General features: G+C 39.7%; 1 protein-coding gene across 4 annotated transcripts in view; it reads left to right on the top strand.

The window, feature by feature from the left end:
- The window catches only part of PARD3B (par-3 family cell polarity regulator beta), a 946,974-nt gene that overhangs the window by 53,926 nt on the left and 875,205 nt on the right, over positions 1-17,843 (top strand). For all 4 annotated transcript variants that reach the window (XM_054971073.1, XM_054971072.1, XM_054971071.1 and 1 more), the window contains exon 2: positions 8,489-8,590. In XM_054971073.1, coding sequence (XP_054827048.1) covers positions 8,489-8,590 — 102 coding nt within the window. The remainder of the gene's footprint in view (positions 1-8,488; positions 8,591-17,843) is intronic.

Genomic DNA, 17,843 nt, shown 5'->3' with positions numbered 1-17,843 from the left:
TTCTTTAATAAATCATCACTACTAAAGGAATTTTTTATAACTACCAGTTGTAAAAATGAAGAGGATCTGTTATGTACTGTTTGCTTTGGATTTGACATTGGCTTTCAGTTTATAACAGTTGTAAGTTATCGTTATATACAGGAAAAACCAATGCACTTTCCCAGTTTATTTTCGTTTTCATTTAAAAAAAATTATTCTATAAAACATGGACATCTTATAGATCATACCAAAAGGCTAAAATATCTCAATTCCAGTTTTATGCTAAAGCAAAGAGAATGTACAAATCAAAAATCACTTCTGAAGATGCCAGCCACAGCTGCTGGCGAAACATCAGGAACTACAATGCCAAGACCACGGCAATACAGCCCGGAAAACCCCCAACAACCAAAAATCACTTATCTTATTGTTCTAAAATTGGGGGAAAACAGCCCATTTTTTAATAAACTTACTTTGCCCTACTTTCCCTTCTCTAACTTGTCTATGCTATGTATGTTTAGACATAACTGTTACACATCCTATGGAACCATTCAGTAATAACTGAAGAAGTCCCCCCCCACACACACACCCCAGAAGTATGTTACGGCATTTTTGTTGCTACGAATAGATTAATAATTGCATCTTCCAAATCATGCTGTTCATCCTTAAATCCTATAAATGCTGTTATGTTTACATTTTGGCCACTATGTTGTATGTTGTAAAGATGAAAATTTATGGCTTGTTTATGAAGCTAAAATGTTTTTTTATCTGAAAGTTCAGAACTGAACCTGTTTCCTGAAACATATGCTAGATTTATATGGAGGCTTAAGCAATTAATTTTTAATAGATTCATTTAACTCCAATTCTCATATTGACATTTACCTGTGGATATGTACAGTATAAGTAGATAAGAATCTTAAGCTTTTGGTTGCAGTCTCAGTTAATACCTCTTGTTTTCATGGCTGTTAAAAGTATTCTGCAGTAATTGAGGCACTTCTTAATCGAGTATAGAAAGCAACCTTTAATAAAATATAGGTTAAATTAATCCCCCTTGGTAATTTTTTAAAAAGCTCCTAGGAACTCTTGCATTCCAAGATCTCAAGTTTTTAAGAACAGAAGCACAGAGGAAGCTATCAATCCATTCATTGTCTAGAGTTGGGGGCAAAATCAACAGCTGCCGTACATGCATGTTCTCTGTAGGAAATGGTTCAAAGACAGGCTTCCATAAAGGAATAGGTACTGTATTGTACTACTGTGCACTATCTTTTACTGTCAGTTATTTTGCCATGTCAGTTTGCTTACGTTTTGTTTCAACATTGTTTCAGCTCTGTATCAGATTTCTGCTTGTTTTCAGATTTTTGCAATCTTTGTCTTACTGTATTGCTTGTTGAATGCTCCTGCTGTTGATTATACTGAACTTCGCTGTGTAATCTGCCTTCAGTCTCTGTGAGAAAGGTGGACTATAAATAACATAAATAAATGGAGTGTATTGCAGAAGGTGGTTCTGGATTTTAGCCTGTGGGGCACCGTAGATCCCTTTTGATCAAAGTACATACATAAATTTGGCCCTTTTTATTATCCCATCTGAGCATGTTGGCTCTCCTTACCCAGCGTCTACATGAAAAGTTCACCCTTCAGAATCTTTGTATCTAATCCTGTGCCGCTGAATGGGAGCTTTCCTTTTGGACTTCATTGAGTGTCAGCCAAAATTATCCGTAGTTTATTCTCAAATGTTCAAACCTTAAGGAAATGGGTTTAAAATAATGATGTAAAATAAATTAGCTCTGTGTAGCTTTGTTTTTTAGGCTGTTTGCAGACACCAATTCAAGCTTTTCTTTAAACGCAAGTTTGTTCAAACAAATAAGAAAAAGCACACAACTTAGGGCCCCCCCCTCATTTGTGAATCTCATGAGTTCAGTTTTTAAACTGGTAAAATTTACAAGAGTTATGGTTAAATGGGAGGTTAAATAATCCAGAAGTACTCAGTAATAGTATTTCAGAGTAAAAGGAAAATGCTTTTTACTGTTTCCCGAACAGCCAATGCATCTCTGGTATTATGAAAAGCTCTTTAATTATCTGAGGTAATTATAGCTAATACCAAAATAATTTGAAAATGCTAATTTTGTTAATTTAAATTTATCAAGCATCCAAGTACTACTTTTCACAGGAAAAATGAACCACCAGTTTGTGAAAAAAGGTGTTTGGTTAGAATTACATAACTTCAGCTTTCATATATTGGCATGTATACTGGTCTGTTTCCACCTGACCCTTTGAATTAAAGTAAGAGGTGAAGTTATTCTTTGTCACACAGAGTATTAATTGGAAGGTGCTCTGCCAGAGAGTCTGTGGGGTACCCGTGGTCAGCGAACTGGGCTAATATCTGGGAGACCTGAGGTCAAATCCCCACTCTGCTGTGGAAGCTTGCTGGGTGACCTTTGGCCAGTCACACCCTCTCCTCCTAACCTATCTGTCAGGGCAGTTGGAAAGATATGAATTGAGGAGAACAGAAAGATTTAAGCTGCTTTGGATTTGGTGGAGTATGAATGAAGTAAATAAATACAAGAAGAACGGCAGATATGAGTTGCTAAATTCTTTGCTCCGGCCAATAAAGGCTGCATTCCAGTGTGCATTTGGAAGTGAGCCTATTGAAATTAACAGGCGTCTGTATTTTGGGGCGCCATTCAGATGCCGCAAACAAAATGGAGTTTCTCCAGAGTGCGCTCAGTCTGGTGAACTGCTGTGCTTGGATGCTGCTAATCCCCTTCCTCTCTCACTGCACAGAGGGCTTCCAGTGACATCAGTTAGTCATGATGTCTGAACTGGTGCCTTAGGGAACAATCCTAAGCAGGTCTACTCAATAGTAAGACCCCTGTAATTTATTGGAGCTTACTTCAAGGAAAGTGTCTTTAGGATTGCAGCTTTAATGTCTGAAGGTGCCAAGGCTCATTTCTTTTGCGGAAACTAAGATTCAAGTCAAAAAGAGTCCAGTAGCACCTTTAAGACTAACCAGTTTTATTGCAGCATAAGCTTTTGAGAATCAAGTTCTCTTCGTCAGATGCATGATACAAACTGGTCAAATACAGAAGAGGAGGGGGGAGAGGGGAGAGAAGGAGAGGAGGGACAAGATGCAATTAGGGGGGAGGCAACTAAAACATTCCTTTGCTAGTAAATGTAAACATCTCCTTTTGGTGTGTAGTCAGTTGGCCGTGTTAGTTTGCAGCAGTAAAAGCATCCAATTTCTATGTAGTATAAGCCCTTGATAACCACAGCTCTCCCTGCCAGATGCATCTGACAAAGAGAACTGTGGTCCCCGAAAGCCCACACCAGGCGTCACTGGGCTCCCCCAGACCATGCCGCTGTAAAGGAAATCTGTTACCTGTGATAATGTGATAACCATTCATAGTCTCTATTCAGTCCCAGCTTGACAGCATCAAATTTGCATATGAATTCCAGTTCAGCAGCCTCCCGTTGGATTTTGTTTTTGAAAGGTTTCTGTTGAACCACAGCGACCTTTAAGTCTTTGGTGGAATGTCCTGGTAGATTGAAGTGTTCTCCCACTGGTTTTTGGACGTTTCCATTTCTAATGTCAGATTTGTGTCCATTTATTCTTTTGCGTAGAGGTTGGCTGGTTTGTCCAATGTACAGAGCAGAAGGACATTGTTGGCGCATGAGGGCATATATCAGATTGGAGGATGAGCAGCTGTAAGAGCCAGAGACAGTGTAGTTGATGCCATTGGGTCCTGTAATTGTATTCCCTGGGTAGATATAGGGGCAGAGCTGGCATCTGGGTCTGTTGCAGGGCCTGGTACCTGTGCTGGTGACTCTGCTGGCCGATTCATGATTGTGTGTGAGAAGTCGTTTAAGGTTGGGGGGCTGTCTGTAGGCAAGGAAAGGTCTTCCACCCAGGACTTCTGAGAGAGAGGCATCGTTTTCCAGGATGGGTTGTAGCTCACTGATGATACGTTGGATGGGTTTGAGCTGGGAGCTATAGGTGACAACCAGTGGTGTTCTGTTGTTAGTTCCTTTAGGTTTGTCCTGGAGCAGACTGTTTCTGGGTACTAGTCTGGCCCTGTTGATTTGTTTCTTCACTTCATTTGGTGGGTACTGTAGTCTCAAAAATGCTTGTTGTAAATCTCTAAGATTCAAGTGTTAGGGATCATGGTTACCAGCTTAGAAACTCTCTTCCGGTAGTTCAGGTGTTCAAATTCTAACGTAATGAGTGAGTTGAAGCCTTGTTTCTTCAATCTTGGTGCAAGGAAGGGGGGGACATTGTGTGTAATTAGCATTTAATCAGGTATAGTATGCCCTCTTGACAAGCTTTAAAATGGAGTATAGTTCTGTGTCTGTAAACTTTATCATTTTTAAATTCCCCAAGTTTTACAGTTCTTAGAAAAAGGTGTGGTGACTTGTTTATACAGTGTCAGAATTGAACTTTGTTTGTATGTAGAACTGATTTATTATGTGTGTGTAGATCTCAGTTCTTTATAGAAAATATGAACAAGGTACAGTGGTGAAACGGTATTTAAATGTGCAGTGGTGACTGGAATTCGGCACTGTGAAAAGATTGGAAACTGAAAGGTTTTCTGCCATAAATAACCTTAGACTTTAGACTTTATTCCCTTTCTGGCACGCCTGACAGAAACTAAAGTCCAGCTAATTGTGCAGCCAGTATATTGCATAATTCTAACATCAAATTACATTGCTAAGTAAGTTAATTTAAGTTGGTGGTTTTTACGAGGGCATCTCTGGGGCAGACATTATGAGTTGGAGATCTTACATGTTTAATTATTTGTTGGTATTATTATATTATGTCCTTGGTGCGCTGGTTTTATTCTTCTGAGTTGTAATAACTGTTTTTACATAATCAGTTGAACTTCATAGAAAACTCTTCAGTTAAAAGGGTTGCTGTTCTCCGGTATTGAGTTACAGTGAAGGATGATAACTTATTGTCATCTGTATTGAAAATATCTCTGAGTCATTATTGTGCCTTAAAAGAAGTTTGTGATTCAGGTTGCCGGCCTTCGGGAGGAGCAAATACTGTGGCTTAAAACATGATTTGTAAGTGCGGAAACAGAAATTCCTCTGTTATGATTGCGTGGTCATAGCCAAGCTGTTGTGGCCTCAGCTAATTCCTTGCTCACTCTGTCTGGTGGAAAAAGCGCCAGTGTACTAGTTTAGACCCACTTTAAGCTATACATACATATTAGTATACATACGTATGTTTGTGTGTACACATACTCCTTAGAAAGGCGAACAGAGTGCCAGAAAGCAAAAGCACTTCATGTGCTTTTGAAGGAAGTCATAGGAAACATTCCTGGGAATAGCTTCTTGTTATTTACATTTAGGCAGCCCTGTGAACCCGCATGTGCCATACCGATCTGTATTGTGCTACCACGTCATGTCAATCAGGGCCACTGACCCAAGTTAATTGGACAGGAACTTAAAAGTAGCAAATCTTTGCTTGTAGTTGCTGCTTGTTTCAATTACAGTGGCCTGTAAGTGATCATGCACATTTTATGTGACTTCGAAAAATCATTTTGAGAATCTGGCACTACGAAGCTCTGCCATGGATAGAAGGCCAAAGCTAATATTGTCTGTTTTGTATGTTTTACACTAGCAAAATTTCACCGTCATTGGTGAAAATGGAAGCCAGGGGAAGAGAGTCTTTATAGTCTTCCACATCTCGATGTGGAACAGCTTAACTCTTCCAAGGGACCCCTCTCCATGGAGGCTGGGCCACAGAATGCCAACTTGGGGTGGGGGGAGATTTTGCTGGGGGTGGGAAAAGGTTTATATGTTAAAAAAAGTTGGTGTGGGGGCGGGAAAGAAGGCTTTGACCATCTCTGAGCAGTCTTGTTAACAGTTGTCCTTTTACTTTGTACCACAGAAGTTAATGGGGGTCAACGAAAAAGACTCCACTTTTATCTGTTCTTAGCTTTGCTGTGAGTTCTCCTTTTGAGAGAGATCACCAGAAGATGCTAGAGTATGAAAGATGCAGAACTGATAGATTAAAGTAAACAAAATATGTTGAAAAAGATCGATATTCGCTCCTCTAGGCTAGTGGACTTACTACTAGATATAAAATTTCCAGTAATTTTGAAATGGGGGGGGGATACCCTTTGTATTGTTTTCAGACAAAAATTGATATATACTTACTTTCCAGTCAAACATCTTTTACTTATGAAATAACATAAAATATATTTTTTATCACTTAGCATATAAAATTGCACTACTGAGCATATTTATGAAATCTAAAAGTGTTTTGGGTAAGAAAAATTGCTAGTATCCCTAATACTTTAGAAAGCATTGCAAGAATGTGAGTTAGCACATGTATCTCAATTTTTGCCATTAGGAAAAGCTATCGTTGAAGGCAGAAAATAAATTCTGTAGTAAACAAAAAGAAGGTGTATTTGGATAGAAGCGCTCTCATATAGCCACAGTTGCTAAGGATTGCCAGCATTCGGTGACTGAGTTGTCGTCTTACTAGAATTCTTCTAAAGTCTGGTCATTCATTTTCCCAAAATGAGATATGGCTGCTTAAAACCATGTGTTTGGCTAAAAGTAGGTATAGAAATCCTTTTTTGTTGTTTTTGAAAATATGAATAAGATGCACAATTCAGTTTTTACCTGCATTGTATCAAGGAAGTAGGATAGAAATCTCAAGTAATATTCCAAGCTATAATAAGAAAGTAGGGCAGAGTACTCTTTAAACATAAAGGAAAACTGATGAAGGATCTTGGAAAAAATTCAAGTAAAAAGAATTTCCAGTCGAACAGGTATTATTGTGGTGGTTTCTACAGAGAAAGAGCCCCGTGGCGCAGAGTGGTAAGCGGCAGTACTGCAGCCCAAGCTCTGCTCATGATCTGAGTTCGATCCTGGCAGAAGCCGGGTTCAAGTAGCCGGCTCAAGGTTGACTGAGCCTTCCATCCTTCCGAGGTCGGTAAAATGAGTACCCAGTTTCCTGGGGGTAAAGTGTAGATGACTGGGGAAGGCAATGGCAAACCACCCTGTAAAAAGTGCCAAGAAAACGTCATGATGCGATGTCCCCCCATAGGTCAGTAATGACTTGGAGCTTGCACAGGGCTACCTTACCTTCTACAGAGAAGTTTGTATGGATTCCAATAGTGTCTATTATTGGCTTCAGTCCAAAGTGACTGAAATCTTTAGCATGGCGAGTATCCATTAAATTGAGAGTTTCAGAACAGGTGGGCAATTTTGAATTAATAGATCACATTCTTCAGACGCAGTAGAATGAGTTAAAGGGAAAATACCATTCTCAGTTCTGAATTTGCCCTTCATTTTAAGACACTAACAGTGAAATCCTAAGGAGAGTTAGTCTCAGCCTCGATGGGCTGAGACTGCAGCTACATAGTATTTTAACTATATGAGATTTGACAATATGAGTAGGGGAGTGGGTTGTATACTCTTTCTCAGAGTTAAAAATGGTAGCGTTTAGAAAATTATTTCAGCTGAAAAAGCATTATCTACTTAGTTCTCTGTGATTTATTATGAAGTTGGTGAAGGTTGTGTTGCACATACCAGAGACTCCATGAGTTGTGTGTTACTGTATTTGTGTGCATATTTGTGATGCCTATACTGCTCCTGGCACCCTCTGCACAGCTCTGTCTGCTCATACTAACATTCTTTAAAACTGAGTCTTCAGTTACGATCAGGTGGGGACTGAATGATCAAGTAATTAATAGTAAAAATGGAAGTAGTTGCAGAGAATCCAGAGTCAGGCAAAACAGGTGTCCATGGAGTAGTCTAAGCCCTCTTCTTGGATTTGGCTTAAATCTGAAATACAGTCCATCCTGATCTGAATCTTACCTGAAAAAATCCAGAGCTTTCCAGAACCCTCTTCCCAGAAAAGAGGTTATTCCCTTAACAAAGAGGTCCATATGATATGTATTGGAGGAAGATGGCTGTTTAAGTATTCTCTTTCTGGTTGAAATCTTATTTTGGAAGATTGTTTGGTGCTTTCTGTAAAGAAGCTAATATGAACTCTCGTGTAAAAGAGAATTCTTTGTGTGTAAAGTGCTTGAGAGGTTACCAAAGACTATTTGTTGTAAGAACAAAATATTGGACTAAGTGAGATTTAAATACTGAACTTAAAACCGCAGTGGATGATTGCAGTAAATTACAGTATTTCTAAAACCACTTTGCAATATTATATACATTTACTGGAAGGTAGCACTGTTGAGCTTCGTGCTTACTTCCAAGTAAGTCTGTTTAGCACTCGGGTATTTATAATAGTTTACAGATGTGATAAACTGAATTTTAAATGTTCCCATCCAAGATCTTGAAGCCTATTGTGAATATTTTAGATTCAAGAGCTGTATATTAACATGTCAGCCATTAATTGGAATATTGAACAAACCTGTTCGTGAGTAAAATTTGATTAAATCGCTTCATGTTCATTGTTAGAATATGAAGCAGTTTAGTTAGTAACGTTGTTGTCTGTGTGCTAAAAATGATGAGCTAATGTGAAAATGTACTTCTGTTTCATTTGCAGGATCATGCTTACTGGGTGGACATTCACCATCTGGAATACACAGATGGGGGAATCCTGGACCCAGACGACATTCTGGCAGATGTTGTGGAAGACAAAGATAAGGTTGATGGAGAATAATACTTTATTTTTAACTGGACATTTTCAGATGGAATTAAAGTCTGGCTTGACTCTGTTGTAACCTCACGTAATTTAATATAGTTAATAGTTATACGACAGTGTGATATTGGGTTGAATACTTCAAAGAATTAAACACACTGGACCTCTTTTATTGAATATTGAGGTACATGTCTGATCCAAGGTAAGGATGCTGGACAAAAAAGCTGATGAAGCCCTTCAATTTGGGTTTAGGATGTGAATTAAAGGGAAAAAAATCTTTAGCTTCTCTTTTCATTTTTAAAAAGGAGGAATAGCTGCTGCTGCTGTTTGCCATTGATTTGGAATGTGGTATTGATTTGGTGCCTGTTAATTTGGCTTCCTTATTTCAGTGCCTGCCTTGTTACATCTTTTGGGCCTATTTTCAGACGTTTTGGGTTATAGGATTAATTTTTTTAAAAAATCTTGGATGGCAATTAATATCTTTATCTGAAAAGAATGATTTTGCAAATTTCTCTAGTATATCTGGAGTTCCCAGCCTATTAGTGATCTAGATATTTAAGTACAGGAAGGTATGTATAAAGTAACAGAAAGTAATAATAAAAAATATCAGCACCATCATTTAAAAAACTCTTATGAAATCACATTAGCAATGACACCTGGAAAGACTTTGAATTTGTGTTCATTAATTTTGAATCATTTATCACTACTGAATAATTATTTGTTAAAATTGGAAAGGATATTGGGAGAAGAAATCTTTATTCATGAATGGCAATGGGTTTGGGAAGCAGTATCCTAGAAATTAATTTTGGTAGAGACTAGAGAGTAAAGAATTTTTTTTTTTCAAAATATTATTTGGCTGGTATCTAACTCCATACAAACTGCCTGAGATTTATGATATGCCAATTGATACATGTTGGAGGTGTCAATCTACTTGTACAGATTTATATCATTTTTAAGTGGACTCTGTTGAGATTCAGAGGTTCTGGGGTTCAGTATTGAATCTAATCTATAATATAACTGGATATAGTATTCCTTGAAATCTGAAAGTGGTTCTATTAGGCCTTCTCAAAAATATAGTTCTAGATGTTGATCTTGAAATGATTTTACTATGTTAATTTCTGTAAGATTATGTATAGCATCTTATGGAAACGTCTAAATATACCTATAATATCAAAATGGCTGCATAAAATTTGGAATACTACATATCTGACCAAAATGACTTCTTTAAATGTTCTCTAAGTAGAGTTTAGAATCTAATACTTTTTTTTTAAATGGACTTTTTCATTGTGTTTTAGAAGACTAAACATGAAGACGGTGTTCAACCTGATGTCCGCTTTGAGCCAATATAGATGCTTATGTTTGAATGTCTCCCCTCCCCAACAAATTATTTTTGGACTCTCTTAAAATGGTGCACAGTTATGTAGCTGGAGAAGATTTAGATAAATTTTCCTGGATCTTTTTTTTGTTGTGAGGGTTAGAATTCATGTTAGGCTTATTGAAGATACTGTATCATGTATGTTTTATAGTCCATTTGACTCATTGATCTTTAAGGCACTTGTTTCTGATGGTCTATTTGATTCATTGATCTTAAGGTACTTGTTATTTATGTTACTTGGTTCGCTGTTTATGGTGATGCAGTCACGTACTGATCGTTTGAGGGTTTTTTCCTCTTTGGTGTAATGTTTATTAATTAGTAACTTATAGTCCTGTGTAGTTGCTATATGGAAAATCAATTTTAAAAACCAGTAAGAATATAATCAAGCTCCATTATTGCAGTGATGTGCAAAACTTCGTGTGCCCTACTTGTCAGGCAAACGGGGCAGTTAATTGAGTGCTACGTAGCAAGGAAATTTGGTTCTGAATGAAGGCTTTTTAAAAAAAAAATCTTCACGAAGTAGCCTCATCTCAAAGCTCTTGGCACTTCAAATGTTCTTGGCCTTGCCAGGTGGATAATAACCATCATAAAAGGATCTCTAGTCCTCTGGTTCTCTTTCGGAATGTGTTAATACCATGCCTATCAAATCTGACAGGCAGTGCTGTAAGGGAAATGCAAGCAAATGGTTGGGAAGGGAGCACTGATTCCCTCCCCTATTCCTTGTAAGGTCCTTCACTGTCCCTTGATCCCTTTATAGAATGCTGACTATGAAAAGCTGCTGCTTGGGAGGTGGAGGTGAGGTCATGATAGTTTTCTTGCTGTATATTGTCTGTGAAATGCCATTGGGTGTTCAGTGAATTTTGTCTGCTGTCTTCAGTTTGAATTGCCTGTTTCTAGCCAAACAGAAGCAGATTCTAATCAAATTAAAAGATACTGTATTGTGCACTTATTTCCTAGCATCTACACAGCAACTGTTTATATTATTTGATGTTCATGTTATTGATAACGATAATATACAGACAAAACTTTCTTTTATGTAGTCTGACCATTGGAGACATTGTAGAACTCATGGGCCTAGTACTTTCCTAACCATTCTAACCTGATAATTTTAACTAGTTGTGCCAGGTAATGAACCTAGGACCTTGGGCAAGCAAACAAGAAGTCAGCTGCGGCCATCTCATACCTGATGTTGAATTTCATTCTGTATGCTGCACAAGTCTGTTGTACAATTAACAGTTTGTCATAGCTGTATTTCTTACTTATTCAGAGTTGACATGCTTTAAATTTCCCCTGCTTAGAAGGGAAATGATGCAGAGGATGCTTCTGCTCTTTCAGACAGTAGTTATTACTTGTCAGGGCTTGTCGCTGCCACCGCTGGGTGGGGCGCCGGCTGGGCCGGCCCTGACATCAGAGGGGCACCAGGGATGCTGCAGGACCCCGCTCTGGGGAAGGAGGGGCGGTATACCTCACCCTGGCTCCCTCTCAACCCACTCGCTGGCCTGCTCAACCTGGTCTGCTTTCCCTCTGCGCCCTCCATCATCTCCTCCTCCCAGAACTCTCCTCCAAGCTTCCACTCTCGCACTGCTCTGCTCTAACTCCCCACTATCACTCCTTACTCACACCCACCACCCCAGAGCTCTTCTCAGCCTGCTTTTATAGTGTTTCCTTCCCCCACCCTGCCCTCCTTCCAGGCTTGTTCCCTCTCCTGACTTGGCCCAGCTGTGCCTTCCCTCAGGTGTTTTCCTCCTACCACTAATCCTTTCTTGGCTTCCTTGCCTTGCTGGCAGGGTGGGGTTGAATGCGAGCCATTCCCAGCTGAGGTCTCCTTGGCCTTGCTCACGAGGAGCTGCCCCAGTAGGCCTTTGAACTGCTGAGCTTGCCTGGCCTTGCTCACGAGGAACTGCCCCAGCCGGCTTCTGTGCTGCTGAGCATGCCTGTCCTTGCTCACGAGGAGCTGCCCCAGCCGGCTTCTGCGCTGCTGAGCTTCCCTGGCCTTGCTTGCGAGGAATTTCCCTGGCCAGCTTCTGGGCTGCCTGCTCATTGATGCTGGGCGGGGCTACCCATCTCCTCCCCCAGAATGCCTGTGGCAGCTCCAGCTGGAGGGGCTTGGCTCCTAGCACCTCCTGAGCCAGGCTGTGGCTCTGGGCTGTAGTGGCTGCTTCTCCTCCTTGGCTGGTAACGGCTCTGTTTGGGCTGCTGCTGGGTCCCTATTCCCCCTGCCTTGGCACTTTTCCTCTGTCCTGCTTAGCCCCCTCTCTTCCCCCTGGAGGGTGGGACTGGCTGGTCTCTCCCTGCTCCCCCCAGCCTTCTGAGGCTTTGGCCTTTTACCCCTTCCCCCTGGAGTGGGCAGGCTCTGGACCTGGTTGCTGGCTGGGGTGGTAGGGCCACTGCCTCCTGGTTGCCTCCCACTGCTCCCTCCTAGCAAGTCTGGGGGCTGGGACTCAGACCCCGGACATTACTAATTTGCCACTTTTATTTTCATTTGTTCAACATGATACATCTGAAAAATTGATATTTTTGTTGACCTATCCTTGCTGGTGTTTTGTTCTTTTGACCCGCCATTGCTTCAGAATATCCTTGTGTATTGAGTCAACGATGTAACTTTCTAACTCTGAGTGTAAATTCACATTTTTGCATAAGATTGGTAGAAATTTTATGTTTATAGGGCTTTTTTTCAGCAGGAACACAGTGGAATGGAGTTCCGGCCCCTCTTGAAAATGGTCACATGGCCGGTGGCCCCGCCTCCTGAGCTCCAGACAGAGAGGAGGTTAGATTGCAATCTAACCTCCCCTCTGTCTGGAGATCAGGGGGCGGGGCCACTGGCCATGTGACCATTCTCACAGAGGGCGATTTAAACTTTAAAAACTCCCCCTTGTTCCAGCTGAACCAAAGTGACATCATTGTGTGGTCTTGAGTTCCACCACCTCTTCCCAGGAAAAAAGCCCTGGCCTTAACTATTTTTTCTACCTAGTAGGTGCAGTCAGAGTTCTAGGGAAGCTGTGAATGAGTTTTTTTGGCTACACCTGTTGAATGCATATTTCACAACTGAAACTGATTCACGTCTCTCTAAGTAACCAAAGCAACATCCAACTATTAAAAAGTCTGTTTGGAGATGTGTATAATTATGGCAGATCATTAGTAGGAAAAGATTTGCTTACTGCTAAGTTTACTCCTGGCTACCAAGGATGGACTCAAGATAAAACAGTCCTTACCTTTGCCCTTTCATACCAAATGAAACCATAATGTAATAAAAATGCCACTGACACAGTGTTATTCTTGGTATCTTGAAATGGTTGAGTACTTAGTGATTGGTTTTTGATGGGTTGACCGACCAGCATGCCAAACCTTCCTTAGTATTTTCATTCTGTTTTCTTTTTTAAAGAATTAACATTTTAAAGAGCCTGAACACAAACAAATCATTATAACCCCCCACCCCACCCCACCCCACCCCACCCCAAGTATTGTGTTTTTTGTTTGTTATGGGGTGAGTGAAAATTAAGTCCTAATTGCTTGGGCTGGATCCTAGACCCAAAGAAAATGTGTCGCTTTTCTATCATATTATGCAAATTTTAAAAACTTGTATTTGGTGCAGTCTAGCCATACCCTAGTGAGTCCTTGGTTGTACTCAACTGTGAACAGAGAGATGGGGTAAGTAGGAGGGGACAAAAAATGAAGAATGTTCAAGAACTAGTATCATCTTGATAGGCTGGTAGTTAAGAAGCCATCTCTGTATGAGATTGTGTGTGTATGTTTGCACACATGTGGTCCTTATAGGCAAAGAATTTATAATATTTCCCATTTTATGAAACACAATCTGAGTTTTTAAATAACCAACAAAAAGCATTTCCTGGAATAGAATATCTTAAATTGGAGCATCTTCCTATGAGTTCTTAAGCCTAGGTGATAGAAAAATAGTTGGAGTAGTCTCCTACTTCTGTATTATCACCTTGCCAAATAGAAGACAGGGAATCTTTTCAAAGCTGTTTCTTGACTAATGTCCTGTAAAGGTATGGTGGACATTTCAAGCAATTTAACTGTCCTAGAGTTGTCAACGAAACAAAGTAAGAGATGTTTTAAACTAACAATTTGCTTTCTTTTTTTAAAAAAAGACACAAATTTGAATAATGCTATTTTTTAAGTTAAGAAAATTACAGTATAATTAAACGTGGCAGGCTGTACATGTTTACTGTGTTTTGTTGCTAATTAACTGTTGGGATTTTAGAAAAGAGCTGGCTAACAGCTGTTGGAGGCAATAGGGATGGGATGTGCCTTGGAAGTGATGAGTGAAACAATGAAGTATTCTTGGTATAAAGAATCTCAGATGTGCTTTATATTTCCCCATCTTTTTTAGGAAGCAGCTATTCATGTCTGCCACCTTGCCTTTCTGGAGGGTGATAAAGATGTTTGAACATGAAGGTTAAGCACGTTGCTTTTAGCTCCTTAATTCCCACCCCTCCTGATCCTTGTATGTTTCTTTGGTTAATAAAACCTAATTTTTGTATGCCTCTTTCCCATTCTGTCTCTGTGGCTGTCTCCCTTGCCACCTTTACTGTGAGCTGTATATCTAGAGCACTTCCCAAGTATATTTGCTGTTAACCTTCCCCATATCCTGTGTCATTGAACTCTTGTGTCTAGGTACAGAATGGGTCTAGTAATCTGGAGCCAATCTTAAAAGGTTTTTCTTGTAAGAATTTGTGTATATGAAATGTTTCTAATGCTTGATATAAATAAGTATTATTAACTGAATATACTTCTGCTTCTTTTAAAATGATTTTTTTCTTAATTCAGGTTCATTTAAAATGCTAGATTTATCCAGTTGTACATTGACAATATACTGCTAGAATGGTTGCATGCTTAAAACTTCCTGACTGTGTAAACATTTTGAAAATGTTTTCTGCCCATTTATAGTGATAGGATTTTGACTTCATTCATGCTTAACGGAAATGATTGGCTAGTTAACACCATATAGGCTGAAAATATTCTGTGTGTGTAGATGGAGAAAGTGCCAAAGCAGGATTCTAGCTGACCATGAAGAAGACAAAAGTAATAACTACTGAGGAATTGCACAATCTTAAGGTTGAGAATGAAGAAATTGATTTTCTATTTCTTGGCCCAGTCATCAACCAAAAGGCAGATGGCAACCAAGAAGTCAGAAGGAGACTTGGAAGACAGCCGTGAAGAAGCTAGAAAAGATCCTTAAAGATAAGGATGTGTTGCTGGGGGCCAAGATCAAGATAATCCACACTACGGTATTTCCTGTTGCTACATATGGATGGGAAAGTTAGACAATGAAGAAAGCTGAGAGGAAGAAAATGGATTCATTTGAAACGGGATTCATGGATGGCCAAAAAGACAAATAAGTGTGTTCAAGCAAATCAAGCCTGAATTCTTCCTAGAAGCTAAAATGGTGAAACTGAAGCTATCATGCTTTGGTCACATGAGAAAACAAGTATCCCTGGAAAAGACAGTGATACTAGGAAAAGTGGAAGGCAGTAGAAAAAAGAGGAAAACCCAACATGAGATGGGTTGACTCAATAAAGCCTTCATTCTGAAAGACCTAATTAAGGCTGTCAGTGATAGGGCATTTTGGAGGTTGTTAATTCATAGGGTCACCGTAAGTCAGAAGCAACTTGAGGACACATACACACATGGAAAAACTGGCAGTGATTGAGAATTGGGAGTTACGGTGATGTATTTGTAAACCCTAATATGAAATTTGAATGAAAAAGATAAATGTTGCATAGTTAAAATCAAGTAGACAGATCTCTGCTGGTTCATCTCCTGGTTCTAATTTCACTTTTTAAAGCATTATTTCACTGCCTTTTAAAAATAAATCTGTCACATGCTAGAAATATTGAAATAATTAAACACATTTGACTCTTGTGCATACATTTTCTAAAATTAACTGGCTTTTTCGCACTAATCTGTCTTGTCTCTAATTGGGTTGAAATGTGTGAAAGGGAGAGAGCTTCGATAAAGAACACTTTTGCAAAGGGAAGCTTATATGCAGTCAACATTTGTGAGCTGTTAGGTACGGTTTGGTGGAGTGAGGAGTAGCAGCTTCTTATGTGCTTAGATATTTGCATAGGTACCCTTTCTATAGGTGAAATAAAATCTTGGTATTTGTTGGTTTGTTACAATATTGATTGCTTACCTGTTTTATCTGGGGAAGTACTTTATAGATCAAGTATCCCTCATTTATAAAAGCGTTAAAGAACAACAACATAATTTGATTTTCTTTTATGTTCATATTACATCTTATTTGTACCTGATGCATTTATGTTGGTTCATATGTTTTAATTCCCAGGGAGCAGATTATTATCTGAATTCTTTATTTCAGTACGTTTTTTCCCCCCTGCGGGGTGAAAATAAGGTCTAGCCTGTGTATAAAGTGTCCAATCTTTTGCTCCACAATAAAGTGTTTTTATTCTGTATTAGGAAGCAAAGCTGATGTTGAAAGGGCTTTCCAGTACATCTGGAGTCTTCTGGCTTTTCTTGGTCTGGAATCAATGTGAGAAGGTGGTGGAGTAGGGCGGGATGGTAACTTACAGTACCATCCTAAAACAGTAAATACTCTTCTAAGTCTTCTGAATTCAGTGCTCTTAGAAAGGCACATCGCTGCTTACAATGGTACTGTTAGTGCAGCAGCGGGCTGTATGAAGCCCCTCATTCTCCTTTGCAAAGAAGAAATACGGGGAAACACAGTTTGGAGGAAGAAGAGACTGTGGGTAGCCTGATGAAAGACGTGTGTGTGCTTACTTGTGAATTACATGTGAAACAACCGTGAAATACAACCTGTTGCTCAGTAATGCTGTCATTATATATAATTCTGAAACTAGCCCCTGTGCAGGTTGAAAACACAGAGAATAAGACCCCAAGGACACACAGGAAACATTTGCCAACTAACCTGGGGTAGCCCCCACATTTGCAGAAAAATATAAAAAAGAAAAGGTTTTTTTTTTCCAAAACCTGCCCCACTCTGACCTCTGTTCGTCACGAGATCACAGCTGCCATTTTTAGGGTTGTCTTACAACCATGTAAATGTCGCAGACAGCCATAGCCACCACCAGAGGAACAAGATAAGGGTAGAGCATTGATAATGAAGATGCTGGGAGGAGGTGGCGGCAGCAAACCAGCTGGTGACCACTTCAGCCAGTGAGACAAAGAAAGCAGCTGCCAAACAAGTATGAGGAGAGGGATAGCAGTAGGTGTGTAAAGGAGGGGAAGAGGCAGAAGCAGTGGGTGAGTGAATGAGGGGTGGGAGAGAGATGGCAAAATAGGGAGGATGTGAGCCTACCAGGCAGTGCTGATGAATGGGGGTTGTGGAAAGGAATGAGGAGGTGGCGGAGGAAGGGAAAAATAAGTAGGTGGGCGTAATGGGGATTTTTCTGATTATTTGCTTTTCCACAGAAGATTTTCTATTTCTAAAGATTCATTGTTTCACCACCACCACCACCACCACCACCACCACCACATTTGATTTATATACCACCCTTCAGGACAACTTAACACCCACTCAGAGCAGTTAGAAAGTATGTTATTATCCTCACGACAATCACCCCATGATAAAATTAATAATCATAAATAGTTGCTTTTGTCAAGACAGTATTAGACAGTTCAGTGTTTTAAGTGATTATCTGTAGGAATTGTGTGAAAGAGTACATGTATTTTTTATGTATTTGTACAGAAAGGGGGGAAGCGAGGAATCAAACCAGAACTACATGCATATAATGATCCAATTAAAAATTCAAGTTATAATGTCAACTGGCTGACTGTGTAGGTCAATGCCAAACCCAAGCTGAAGTTGTTATTTCTATCTCCTGTTACATGATGGAAGGGATATTTTAATCACCAAGTTGATGTGGTATTAACGTTTAATGCAGT

This window comes from Eublepharis macularius, chromosome 2 (assembly GCF_028583425.1).
Source record: "Eublepharis macularius isolate TG4126 chromosome 2, MPM_Emac_v1.0, whole genome shotgun sequence".
Taxonomy (NCBI): domain Eukaryota; kingdom Metazoa; phylum Chordata; class Lepidosauria; order Squamata; family Eublepharidae; genus Eublepharis; species Eublepharis macularius.
The sequence above is the reverse complement of the archived record's forward strand: the minus strand, read 5'-3'. Positions and strand labels throughout refer to the sequence as shown.